Source organism: Ananas comosus, linkage group 10 (assembly GCF_001540865.1).
Source record: "Ananas comosus cultivar F153 linkage group 10, ASM154086v1, whole genome shotgun sequence".
NCBI classification, from domain to species: domain Eukaryota; kingdom Viridiplantae; phylum Streptophyta; class Magnoliopsida; order Poales; family Bromeliaceae; genus Ananas; species Ananas comosus.
Genome location: NC_033630.1, coordinates 2,006,269 through 2,019,090, shown reverse-complemented (window position 1 = coordinate 2,019,090; position 12,822 = coordinate 2,006,269). Strand labels below are relative to the sequence as shown.

General features: G+C 40.2%; 3 protein-coding genes and 1 long non-coding RNA gene across 4 annotated transcripts; 2 read left to right on the top strand and 2 right to left on the bottom strand.

Moving 5' to 3' along the window:
* LOC109716612 (heat stress transcription factor C-2a-like) lies at positions 3,926-4,697 on the top strand (the record flags this gene model as incomplete). Its single annotated transcript, XM_020242148.1, has 2 exons — positions 3,926-4,393; positions 4,530-4,697. Coding segments are annotated over exons 1-2 (456 nt in total), but the record flags the coding sequence as incomplete, so codon positions are not given.
* Positions 4,700-5,660, top strand: LOC109716568. Its single transcript, XR_002217967.1, has 2 exons — positions 4,700-5,078; positions 5,156-5,660. It is a non-coding gene; the product is annotated as an uncharacterized LOC109716568 (long non-coding RNA).
* LOC109716566 (trifunctional UDP-glucose 4,6-dehydratase/UDP-4-keto-6-deoxy-D-glucose 3,5-epimerase/UDP-4-keto-L-rhamnose-reductase RHM1-like) lies at positions 6,186-9,642 on the bottom strand. The gene is made up of 2 exons (XM_020242091.1): positions 7,104-9,642; positions 6,186-6,726 (listed from the first exon to the last, which is right to left on the bottom strand). Exons 1-2 carry the CDS (start codon positions 8,655-8,657, stop codon positions 6,262-6,264), a joined length of 2,019 nt encoding a protein of 672 aa, XP_020097680.1. The 5' UTR covers positions 8,658-9,642; the 3' UTR covers positions 6,186-6,261.
* On the bottom strand, positions 10,803-12,822 carry LOC109716611 (protodermal factor 1-like). Its single transcript, XM_020242147.1, has 3 exons — positions 12,675-12,822; positions 11,716-11,980; positions 10,803-11,389 (listed from the first exon to the last, which is right to left on the bottom strand). Exons 1-3 carry the CDS (start codon positions 12,820-12,822, stop codon positions 11,065-11,067), a joined length of 738 nt encoding a protein of 245 aa, XP_020097736.1. The 3' UTR covers positions 10,803-11,064.

Genomic DNA, 12,822 nt, shown 5'->3' with positions numbered 1-12,822 from the left:
GTTACTGGAGACATAGGATTGAAGTAGCTGTTTCTTAACTAACTAAAATTAATTCATAGTAGCTTCATTTATTGATTCCTTTTACAGGGAAAAAAAAGCTTAACTTATTTATCTCAAGAACTTGAGTATTACTTCTAATTAATTACTACATATTACATTTCTACTATCAAACTACTAGAATAGCGTCTAATAAGTTATTGCACCACTCGAAAGAGTAGTAAACCATTAAAATTCAGCGTGAATTTAAAATCTCTTTGGAAATGTGTATTGAAACTGATTTTTGAGATTGTTCTTGCATTCATTCAGTTGATTTTAAACAGATTAATTACATACAAAGATGACTTGTTTTGAAGCATGAATGTTATCCAGGACGTAGCTGGTTACATCAGTTTGCATTTTTGTGCCATGATCATTCACTTTTCAGTTTTACACTCGTTTCTAAGTACGGACGAGATTGAATTCGATTTTTGATCTGATACTGTATTTCTTTTTATGTGCCGACGGATTGAATAATATAGAGATTATTGCTGGAAGAGACAACTATTCCTCCACTTCTTTGTGAAAATAGATCAAGAAACTTTTGAGAAACAAAACAACAAACACTTGGTGCACAACCCAAAAAAGAAAAACGCCGAAACAGTATATTAAACCTCTAATAAAAATGAATTTTACAGTAGTTTATTCTGCAGCCCAAATTAGTGCTTCAGTCATATCTAAGGAGCCATCGATCTCTCTTAAGCACATCGTATGGAGTATTTATCAAAAAGGAAATATTTTCAATGAGGTCAAAAAGGCTAAGATGTAAGATCAAGAATAAGAAACTCATCTTCTGGGATGCTGTGAATAGGAGCCTGGGAGTGTGATTGATCAACCTAGACAATTGTAAAGTAGGCCCAAGTTCCACTCGAATGGTAACTGGACCTTCTCTACAGAGAAGGATGTAGCATTACAGGTGAAAAATCAATAATTGAATATATCTTGGGCAGCAAGATCAGAGGCTTGAAACCTCGACCCCTCTGACATATGACAACGATTAGAGTGTTTCTACCAACTGTGCTAATAATGTAGCATGAATTCGATAGAGGACACGTAATTAGGAGGCATATATTCGACTGATGCAAGGAAATCTTTTTTGTCTTCTCATCAAATCTATCTTTCATTTTGACCGCAAATTTGACAATCTTGCTATAAAACTGATCGGCAACCCAAAAAAGAAAAATTTAAGATTTTCCGTGTCATTTGTCAAGTTTGGCACCTCAAATTTCGCAGCCAATAAGTAGCTACTAGGAGTGTAAACGAGCCGAACACGAGCGAGCTGGGGTCGGCTCGTGTTCGGCTCATTTTAACACGAGCTGGCTCGCTAAAGTATAGAGCCGAAAAATTCAGCTCGTGTTCGGCTCGTTTATTAACGAACCGAATACGAGCTGGCTCACGAGCTGGCCAACGAACAATAAATTAAAAAAGATTGGATTAAATATATGATTATAAAAAATAAATTTTATAAATCTTATCCATTAGATTTTGATGTAATAGTTGAAACTTTACATATAAATGAGTATTTTTATAATTAAGCTCGCATTTTTATTTTTATTTTGCTAAAATTAATAATAAAAATATATATTATATATAATTATTTATTTGTATATAAAAATATAAATTAAATAAATTATATAAATATAAAATATATATATTCGAGCCTATTATTGAGCCGAACACGAGCGAGCTCACCCAGCTCGTGTTCGCGCTCATTTATTAAACGAGCTGAAAATCCAGCGTCGTGTTCAGCTCGTTTACTAAACGAGCGAGCGATCTCGGAGCTCGAATTTCGAGCGAACACGAGCTGGCTCGCGAACAGCGAGCTAGATTGCCACCCCTAGTAGCTACCACCCCAATAGTCTTAACTAATTATGGATTCAATGATGCGACAGTTGCACCCACTTAAACCCTGCTTGCCACGTTATTGGAAAGGAGGATTTGGACTTGATCCCTTTCACCCTAATCTATTTCTTATCTAGATAATTAAGTTTTAATCAACAGAAGAGAAAGTTATCTTCTTTTTTAAAAAAAAAAATTACAAAGGATGATAACTTTGGATAGGGATTGAAAGGTAAAGCCTCGTCCTTCCTTCTAGTCTCACCTTGAGCATCTTCTTATCACAAGGAACTTGTCATAGGATTCAATTTTGCTAATGCAAAATTCTGTCGAATGAAATCAAACCAAATAGTACTGTTTCCATGGTCGAAAATGTGTTTGAAAGCTTTAAAAAATTGAATAAATACTCCCTATCTCGTATTAAGGATATTTGTTTTACTCGCAATATGACAGGTCATAATTAAAGCAGATGGCTAAATATTTAATGATTGATATTCAAAGTTTTATGTTCGAAACTAAATTACTTTATATTTTTGGCTGGATTTTTTTTATTAAATCAGAACGAACCAAACACTAAAAAAAGAAATGAAAGGAGTGGGTTATTATTATAAGTATTATATGCCTGATTTAGTGCAACTCATTTATCCTTTTTCTGTCCTATTCTTAATTACATGATATTTATTGTTTTAAGATCAAATCAGTCGGTTTTATTCAATAAATCAAAAAAACAAAGAGCTATCAACTATGTAAATCACACTCTATAGAATTATGTCTTATCAAACAGATTTTTACCAACTGCCAATATATATATATAAGCCACAAACATACAGATTTTAAACTTAAGATTACATTACGAACAGGTTTTTATTCTATTACTTTGCAGATCTCTTATCCTTAGATTCAGTCATTTTTATTGTTTTAAAAAAATATTAAAAAAATCCTTAGTATCTTAAAAATAACGTTGTTCTTAATGGAAAATGTGCTTACTCAAAAGGCTATTTATGTGAGACACCGATATTATTTCCTTTTTAAAAAAAATTTTTTGAACTCGAAAGCAGCGAACATTGCGTGGAGACGTGGATCGGGGAGGGAACCGTTGCCCTCCACAAAAAAAGTTACGACAGGGTGCACCCGTGCCAACCCGGGCCCACACCCGGTCCAGGTGGTCGCACCATACGCCGCAAAAGCCCCTACGACGCTAACGCACGGCGCTCCCCCAATCCCATTACCCACCCAGTAACTTGCATCCCCCGGTACGCTTCACCGGCTGGTGCCGGTCGCACCCTCCTGATCGCACCGGTTCCCCCGTGGGCCCCGGCCCCAACGGATCGCCGAGACCGCCGCGCGAAACAGCATCTCCCCGTACCGACACGTGTCCGACAAATCGCAACGAGCCAACCCTCGCGAATTTTAAAGTCCGCGTGTTTACTGGTGACACGCTCGATCGCGTGTTTCCTGTTCTGATCTGTGGCGCGGAGCTGGGACACGGGTCCCGAGTGGGAGCGGTGGTGGGGGGAGCGTCGTACTGTAACTTTTAAATGTTTTGAACCCCAATGTTTCGTGGCCCAATCATCTCCCACCACCTCTCAAAATCGCGTTCGCCGAGGAGCCAGCGCATCTAGAGGCTCAGAATCCTCTCATCTCNCCGGTCGCACCCTCCTGATCGCACCGGTTCCCCCGTGGGCCCCGGCCCCAACGGATCGCCGAGACCGCCGCGCGAAACAGCATCTCCCCGTACCGTCACCTGTTCGACCTGAACCACCGGAAACCCTTCCCCGCCGACGTGTCGCAACGTCATTTGCTCGCGGACGAACACGATGCCCTTTTACGGTGCGTCCATGTTTGGGACGGAGCAGCTAATCACGACGGTAAATTAGTAACGTAAAGGTAAAAACAGTGTCAATTATGTCACAGAACTACATGTCACAGCAGTTGTGGGCGACAAGTCAAGGAAGCGTCGGGAAAGGTGCCACGCGTCCTCCCTTCTTTTGGCACTTTTGTGGTCTCGCATTTGTCCCCCGCACCCCCGACTACAAAATGAAAGCGCTTCACTACCGCACTTTATACCTTCTTCGGTAACCCCCTTATATTCCCCCTCTTCCCCTCTCCGATCTCCACCCACGCACCCAACCACCCCTTTTTTTTTTTTGTTTTCCCTTTTCTCTCTTTCTTTTTTTTTTCCTCGATCTTTTCTCTCGTCCAATTTTAGAGCGGCGCTACTACTACTACTGTAATGATGATGATGATGATGGAAAAATACGGTGGTGGCAAAATTAGCAGGAACGGTAACAACAGTAGTAATAACGGTAGCGGGGGCGGCGGAGGTGCGGTGGTGGCGGCGCCGTTCGTGGTGAAGACGTACCGGATGGTGAACGACCCGTCGACGGATTCGGTGATCGCGTGGGGGAGGGAGAACAACAGCTTCGTCGTCGTCGACCCCTTCGTGTTCTCGCAGACGCTCCTCCCGGCCAATTTCAAGCACAACAACTTCTCCAGCTTCGTGCGGCAGCTCAACACATACGTCCGCACCCTCACCATATTCTAGTAGTATCAATCATGCTATTGAATTTATATATATATGTATATATAAAACGCACCTTGTGTGTGTTCGTTCGATCGGGGTAATCATATCATCTGAAATGGGTTTGCTCGATCAGGGATTCCGCAAGGTGGACCCCGACCGGTGGGAGTTCGCGCACGGGGCGTTTCTACGGGGGCAGACGCATCTGCTGCGGCAAATAGTGCGGCGGAGTAGCGGGGGTGGGGGTGGAGGGAGGAGGAGGGAGGGGTGTGGAAATGGGGATGGGGGTGGGGATGGGGATGGCCAAGGCCGCGGGGGACCCGCAGCTGCTTCGCCGCCTCATGGGCCCCACCGCAGATTGCGCGCAGGAACAGCAGGAGGACGACAACGACGAGGAGGAGGAGGAGGAGGAGGAGGAGGGAGGGGAGAAGAGGGCTCGGTTGTGTTTGGAGGGGATGCACTCCTCCTGGCCGTTTGATTGCCCTCATCACGATCAGGAGCCGTTTGTGGATCAGATCGCGGTCGGTGATCATGGTGAGCATCATCCTTTCATCCGCACCGTCGATCCGGTCGGGTTTTACGGCGGAGTCGGTGGCGGCGGACCGAATCTGAATCCTAACCCGAACCCGAATGCTTACCCGTTTCTGCCACCAAATGGTATCAGTGGGTTCTAAATTACAGCTCGGTACGTCTCTGCCTTTCCTTTTTCCTCCTCCCTGCTTTTGTTTTGAGGGATCTGTGTGTAACAAAGTGACGTTTTAGGTATGTTACGTAATGACATGCAAGAAAACTGCTGTAAATAAAGCGATCTATGCAGTTTTCCCAAGATGTGAAGAGTCCATACTAGGAATACAAATGTATCTAAGTTGATAAAGTTCTTGTCCAATCCATCTTTTGTGCGCTAGGAAGTAACTGGAAGCTAGGTGGGTGGTTCGAAACAGGTAACATACTATCTTACTTCCAAAAAAATTGTTTGGAATCTTTTAATGATCCACTTCCAATGGTAATTCTACACGTTTATATAAGATAGTTGTTTTGGCATTACATTTTCTTTGCTTAGACATGCAAAATTCAGGATGACGCCATGTTTTATTGAGTCTGTAGTTCAAGATAACGCCAATAATTAAGATGTCACGATGTACCAATAATTAAGATGTCACGATATATTTACATAAACAATGTCATGTAAAACAATGAATGAAGCGGGTAGATTGCTATCTATTCTCAAAAAAACAATGTCACGTATAAAGTTCTTCTTTTTGAGGTCTCCTCGTGTTTCTTATATGGCCTATCAGTAAATATGGGGTCGTTAGATTGAGGGAGCACAAGAATAAAAAATAAACTCCAAAACTACTCGTATAAGCATCTTTTAGCAAGCAAACTATATCCCTCACCATGTACTCAGAATAAAGTATTTGAATATTATATTTTCTTTGCATGAGGTAAGGCAACTAGTAAACATTGAAATGAAGTGGATATGATGATGTTATGCTCCTTTGGGAAATTGAACGAAATCTTAGTAAATTGCAGAAACTCTATTAGACAACAAAAAGCAGAAAGAGAGTGGCAGATATATATATATTCAGTGCAAAATACAAGAAGGACAAAAGAGTGCATTACTTTCACTGGATAAAGATGTTCTAACCCACACAATTTTGATAACTAGACTTATCGGCATCGATAGGATGCACGTCTTGGCAAACCAAATGTCACTGCACCTACCTTTAAAGATCAAGGAAGTGAAGGAACAACCATCAAAACAATGTGAAAGAACAGATAAATAGCATGTTGGATTACATAAATTAGCTGCGGTTAACTACTCATGCAGATGTCAAGGCTAGTGACTAGTTGTTAACGAGTCGGTTTCATCAGTCAGCTAATTCACCAGCTGTGATCTTCCTGTTGGGCTCAAAAACATACTTGATCAATGAATCTTTGATAGATAATACCTCAGGGAACTCATTCTTCAACTTTGAAGCATCCATCTCATTGTTACTTCGAGGGGCGACAATTACTTTGGCTTGTTCTTCGAGCGTAAAGTTTACCCACGTTAAGTTAGGATCGATGAAGCTTCTATATAACTCTAAAATCTCATTGTGGCTAATAACCCCGGGATTAGTAAAATTCCATATGCCCCTGCAGTTCCTTCTAGCCATCTCAACTGATATGGGCAGAAGTTCATCCAGGACGGTCATGCTGTTCGGGATGTTTACCACTTTGTCGTACCTAGAGATCTTAGTGATGAAGTTGCGCGGGTTATTAAGGTCTGAAGATATTGGCATTCGAACTCGAAGAGTGCACACATTGTTGTACTCTTGCAAAAGATCTTCGACCTGCATTATAATGGGAAGGTCGGATATAGTTACTGTTAATCAACAAAACATAGTATTTACAGAGTGGATACACTGTTAAGAATGAAGTTAATTGCAAATTTTCACTTCCATCACCATATGCCAATTTGCTGCAATTTATAAATGAGCTACACTATCGAATTCTATCAAATTTCCCCTACAAGTTAGATGAGTGTGATGACAATGTAACAGTTAATACACGATAATATAATATGGAAATGAGATGCCAACTATAAGTCCTGCAACCTAAATGAAATTTTATTGAACTTTATCGGCGACGACAGGTGTAATTCACTCTCAATTTTGTGCCTAGGGACCAATTCTGCAAAAAGAAAAATTGAATACAAAGCAGAATTTACCATTGCTTTGGTCTTCGAGTAAAATGATCCGGTAAAGTTTGGCTTGTCTTCCTCTTTAAAGCCAAGGCCTGACCCTTCAGGATGCTCGTCATCATACTCAAATATGCACCCAGTAGCATAATTCATCATCAACAATCCATATTCTCTGCATACATCTGCAAGATTCAGAGTACCCGTGACATTGGTTCGAATCGTCCCTGGCTTGTGAGACTCACACCAGTCGACATTTGGTCTCCCAGTCACGCCGGCTGCATTGAAGACGTGTGTTGGCTTCGCATTCAGGATGTCTAATACGAGTTGCGAACGCTCTTCGAGACGACCCTTTCCGTACTCAAATGGTATGCCTTTCGTCTCACATATTTTACCAAGAAGCCCCCCTATCCATCCAGTCCTGCCGTAAATAAGGAACTTCAGAGGAGAATTTTCAGAATAGTTCGTTGAATTACGGATTGCCGTACTTGTGTAGTTACTCGTAAATTGATAAACCAAGTCCTTGATCTCCCCGGATCCATTGAAAGGCCTAGACGTCGTCAGCATTCTAGGATGAGGCAGTAACGCGCCAGAAACGTCGCCCCACCAATCAGGATTGCTTCTGTACCATTCAATAGTCTTTCTTAGCCCCTCCTCCCAAGTAGTTCGCTCCGACCACCCAAGTTTCTTCAATTTCTGATCATCCAAATAATATCTCTGATCGTTGAAGGGCCTGTTCGTAACAAACTGAATAACTTTATCAGGATCCAGCGTGAAAAGCTTGCAAATATCTTTAGCAACATCAATCACCCTCCTCTCTTTCTTCGTCCCGATATTATAAACATGCCCGACTGCTCCTTTGTGAAGGACAACATCGAAAGCCTCCGCGACATCCTCACAGTATAGATAGCTCCTAACATTAGATCCATCTCCGTGAATCGGAAGAGGCTGCCCCCTCATAGCTAAAAGTACAAACTTCGGAATAAGCTTTTCGGGGAACTGATTAGGCCCGTAAACATTGTTTCCGCGAGTAGTCACCACAGGCAAGCCATACGATCTCCCGTAAGCCATCACAAGCATCTCCGCTCCGGCTTTAGAAGCAGAGTAAGGATTTGTAGGAAGGAGCTGAGACGCCTCGTGATTCCCAACCACAGCATCCTCATCGGTTTCGCCGTACACCTCATCGGTACTGACATGAATGAACCTCCGAATCTGACCTGCTGACGTCCTGCAGGCCTCGAGAAGAACATGAGTCCCGTAAACGTTACTCTTCGTGAACTCAAAAGAATTGCCAAAGGAGTTGTCTACATGGGTCTGCGCAGCAAAGTGCATGACGGTGTCGATGGCCTCGGTGGTGAGGATGAAGTTTATGAGGTCTGCGCATGCTATATCGCCTTTGACGAACTTGAAGTTCGGCAAGGAATGTGAGGGCAGAAGATTCTTTATGTTGGAGCAGTAGTCGAGCTTGTCGAGAACCACGATGTTGTATTCTGGGTAGTTACTGGCGAGGCGGTTGGCGACGTGAGAGGCAATGAAGCCCGCGGCTCCTGTGATTAGTATGTTCTTCGGTTTATAGGCTGCCATATCCCCTTATAACTCTTCTTCAGAATCTATACTGCAATAACCAAATCAAAATATGAGTGCAAAGAAGAAATTTTCTCATCTTCTCATCATTCACTAGTTCTGATTCTGTGCAAAATGCAGTAAATTCAGCAACTCCAAATGTAATTAAATATAGAAACTGAGAAAATTAGGTGACAATATTATTCTGAGATCAGAAATTATTCCGTAAGGAATAAAGAAACGAGAAAACTGCTATGGAATTTGTAGGTAAGTTCACTAGATTTTCAATGAAATTATTATGGCAAAAGCGGAAAACTTTAGTTTGTTGGTTACAAAAAAAAAGAAAAACGAAGAGAAATAGGAAAAACGAAATAAAGCACACAATAAATTAACGCTAGTTTCACAACTAGCTTGAGTATGCATGGGGAGACGAAGTAAGAAAAGTGAAACACAAAAAGTATCACTCTCTCAGAAAACACTGCCTCCTCTTGGGGCCCCCTCTCGACTCACGAAAGAAAGTATATTTATCAAAGGGGCTAAATTACTAAATGGCCGTAATAGAATGAGATTAGAAACAATAATCCCAATTTAACTAAATGAACCAACCAAAATATAAATATAATGATATTAGGAAAACTCTAGAAAATCTCCATGCAATTTTATTAGGATAGTAAGAACTAGTACAACTGGTACACTCCAAACTCCTAACGAAAGGTTCAATTTTTATAAAAGAACAAAAAAAAAAAAAAAATTCTATGCAATGCACACTAGATTAAATATTTATTAAATAAAAAGAAAACTTCAAAGTAATTGAAACCACCAATACCAGAGTAACTTCAAACAAATCAAACCCTACAGACAAATACCAAAAACGACACAGAAATCAAAGAAATGACCCAAAGTTTCTACTTTTATATTACTACTAAAACACTCTAAATCAAATAGCAAAATTTTTATAAAAAAATAGGGATAATAGAGAGAGAGAGAGAGAGATTTACTCATATGAGGAGGCGATTTCACTCTGTGTGTGGGGAGGAAAAAAAAAATGAAAATGAAAATAAAGCCGTAGAAGAGAAAGAGACGTGGGTGGGGAACGAAAAGGTTCGCCAACTTAACCGAAAACGTAACGGCTCGTATTTTTTATATAAGGTTTACTTGGTAACGATAAGATCATAATTCGTTCTCCGTTATCCTTCATCAATCGCAATTAACAGCTGTATCTTAGATCCTAAAAACCGTTCATTCCCTTAATTTTTTCGATTTATAGATTTTCTTTTCTTTTCTTTTTTTGAAATAACATTTTAGTTGGGTGCGCATGTGTGCAAAACTTGTGCGAACACATGCTATTAGGTTGATAGTGGGCCTAATTATGGGCCGGGCTTTTTTCCTGGCCGATAATAAGTAAGTAGGCCCTTTAGTTTAATCGTTTGTAATGTTTCATAACTCTTCCATATTTTTTATTCGAAATATTTAAATTGAAAAAGATAAGTATGTTTTGTCCAAAAATTATCTTTAGTCACTAGCAAATTTATTAGTTTTATAATAAATTACACAACAGTTTTGAAATTTTATAAAGCTGCAAAATAAACAGCTCTGAAAAATTATTTTAAATATTTTAAATCCAAGGTGGGGATGTCAATGGGTACGGATATTTTTGATACTAAATGGATATGGATTCGAATATGAATATCAAAAATAGAAACTCGACGGATATGAATTCGGATATGAATTTTGACTGTACCCGATCTGAACCCGAATTTATTTTGTATTATAATATATATATATATATATATATATATATATATATATATATATATATATATATATATATATATATATATATATGATATATNTAATGTTATATTTAAATTTGTATTTTAAAAATTTAGATTTAATATAATATATTTTGAAATATTAAAAAAAAGAATAATTGTTTCGAATTCAAATTTTCGGTTTCAGATTCGGGTTCGAGTTTCGAATTTTTGGTGGGGTTTGGATTTGAATATAAATTTTTAAAATCCGTCATGTTCAGGTTCGGGTTCGGGCTCGGATTCGGGTCTTGAGTTTGGAGTCGGGTTCGGATTCGAATTTTTAAAAATCCACCCGAATCTGCCCAAATCCGCCCCGTTGACATCTCTATTCCGAGCAGTAAAAAAACCTCTCATGTAGACCAAGATGTATATTTAAAATGATGCAGATCTTAACAAGATACAGCAAACAAACGACACTACCACGCACCAATCCCCAAATCCAGCCACCAAACAAACGACCCATCAAACAATTAAGAAAGATACACAACACGTAATAATAATAAAAATCATAACAAAAAGCAAACCGTAGCTTGGATCACATAAAAAAAAAAAAAAAGGAAAAAAAAAAAAAAACATCACTGCATGCATACGTGCATGCATGTATTTCTTTTGGGGTTCTAGAACTTGAGCCGGCCCTCGTTGGCCCGCTTGAAGAGCCCGGCCTGGGCGGTGGCGGCGCCGTCGGAGGAGACTGCGGCGGCGAACGCGTCCTTCACCTGCTGGGTGGTGAACGGAAAATTCCTGTTGACGATGGAGTTGAGGAACGAGGCCGTCCCCTCGCGGAAGAGCGCGCCGATACCGTCGTGGCGCGTGTTCGCCAGCGCATCCGGCAGGCTCATGCTCTTCCCGAACGCCGCGCCGGACGCTGCACCGAAGTACTGGCCGACGGTGCCCCAGTAGCCGAAGATGGCCCAGATAGCCTCAGGGTGGCTCCTCCAGTAGCTTTAGTTAGTATTGGAAAAAAAATAAATAAAGAAAAATAAAATGTTAGAGCCATTTGGACAAACTTTGCTACATTGTTAATGAAAAGAGTAAAACTAATGCATGGAAATATAGCTCCCCGTGTTATTTGGCTTTTGCATTAAGAGTCGACGCTTAAAATTAAAAATAATTGAGCAATTTATTCTTTAATTACTAAAGACACTTTTTGATCGGGTGCATGGTGTTATATTAAGCATCGTAAGAAAAACGTACTTATAATTAATGAGATGTTTTTAAGTAATTAGTTATGACAAATTATAGTTACCCGAGATAGTTAATGTACTTACTCGCAGGAGCCAGTGAAGTAGTGGAAATGAGGATCAACTGGGATCAACGGGGACGGGGTGGAGATGGTGGGGGTGGAGGGAGCAGTGTCCGGAGTGGAGGGAACGGTGGCCGGAGTGGAGGGAGCGGTGACCGGAGTAGTTGGGGTGTATGGCGCGACGACAGGGGCATTCGACGGAGTGGGGTGGCTAACCGGCGTCGGGGTGCCGTAGGATGGTGTTGGGGTCGTGTGTGTTGGTGTAGAGCAATCTGGGTTTTTGTTGGAACCTGCATCAATGTAAGCCGTGGTGTTTGTAAGTAACATGCATATATTGGTTGGAAATAGCATTATTGCAATTAAGTTTTTATTGAATGGAAAGAAACTTAATCTTTTAATTTAGAAGTGTTAGTATGATCTAGAGGGAAACAAAAAAGCAAGTGTAAGGGAATGAATAATGGATAAATTTTTGGATAGGTACAACATACATACAACAGAATCTACCAAACAAACCATCCAAAGTATTCTCACGGTAAAAACAAAAAAAAGTGCCATAATAATAGCTATCCACAAAATGTTCTCCTAAACTAGAGTTGATTAGTTCAAATTTTGTATTTGCTGGTGATGATTGTATTATTAGCTTTACTAAAGGAATATTCGGCTATACTATATAATTGAATTCCTTAACTGCAATGAATTATAGTGAGGAATAATATTATTAGATCCAGTGATGTTAGGAAATAATAAAGAAATAACAATTTGCGTATTTATCGTTTGTTTTTTAACTTAAATATGCACCAAATAGTTTGTTTGGTTTGAAAATGTATTCTGCAAATGCAGAAGCCAGGCCAAACAAGTCCTAAGAATATATATGGTTCGCGATTCATTTATCTATCTATATATCTAACACTTTATCTAGCTAGGTAGAGAAAGAGGAAGAGTGAGAGAGTAGTAGAGATAGAAAAAAAAATGTGGCACACGTACTCCCAGTGTGTGGGCTTGAGTAGTAGTTCTTCTGGTCAGATAACTCCCCTAGCTTTCTACACATAACAGGAGGAATCAAGCTTTGAGAAAACAACCCAACTAGAATAAAACTCAGCACAAAACCTCTTCCTCTCCTCTCCTTCTCCAT

What these genes read in the sequence shown, in the direction of transcription:
- LOC109716611 (XM_020242147.1), bottom strand. Translation starts at nt 12,822, where the DNA reads ATGGAGAAGGAGAGGAGAGGAAGAGGTTTTGTGCTGAGTTTTATTCTA. An exon ending in CTCAAGCCCACACACTGGGA is followed by an intron (nt 11,981 to 12,674) that starts GTACGTGTGCCA and finishes ACATTGATGCAG; the next exon opens with GTTCCAACAAAAACCCAGAT. An exon ending in TACTTCACTGGCTCCTGCGA is followed by an intron (nt 11,390 to 11,715) that starts GTAAGTACATTA and finishes TACTAACTAAAG; the next exon opens with CTACTGGAGGAGCCACCCTG.
- LOC109716566 (XM_020242091.1), bottom strand. Translation starts at nt 8,657, where the DNA reads ATGGCAGCCTATAAACCGAAGAACATACTAATCACAGGAGCCGCGGGC. An exon ending in ACTCGAAGACCAAAGCAATG is followed by an intron (nt 6,727 to 7,103) that starts GTAAATTCTGCT and finishes ATTATAATGCAG; the next exon opens with GTCGAAGATCTTTTGCAAGA.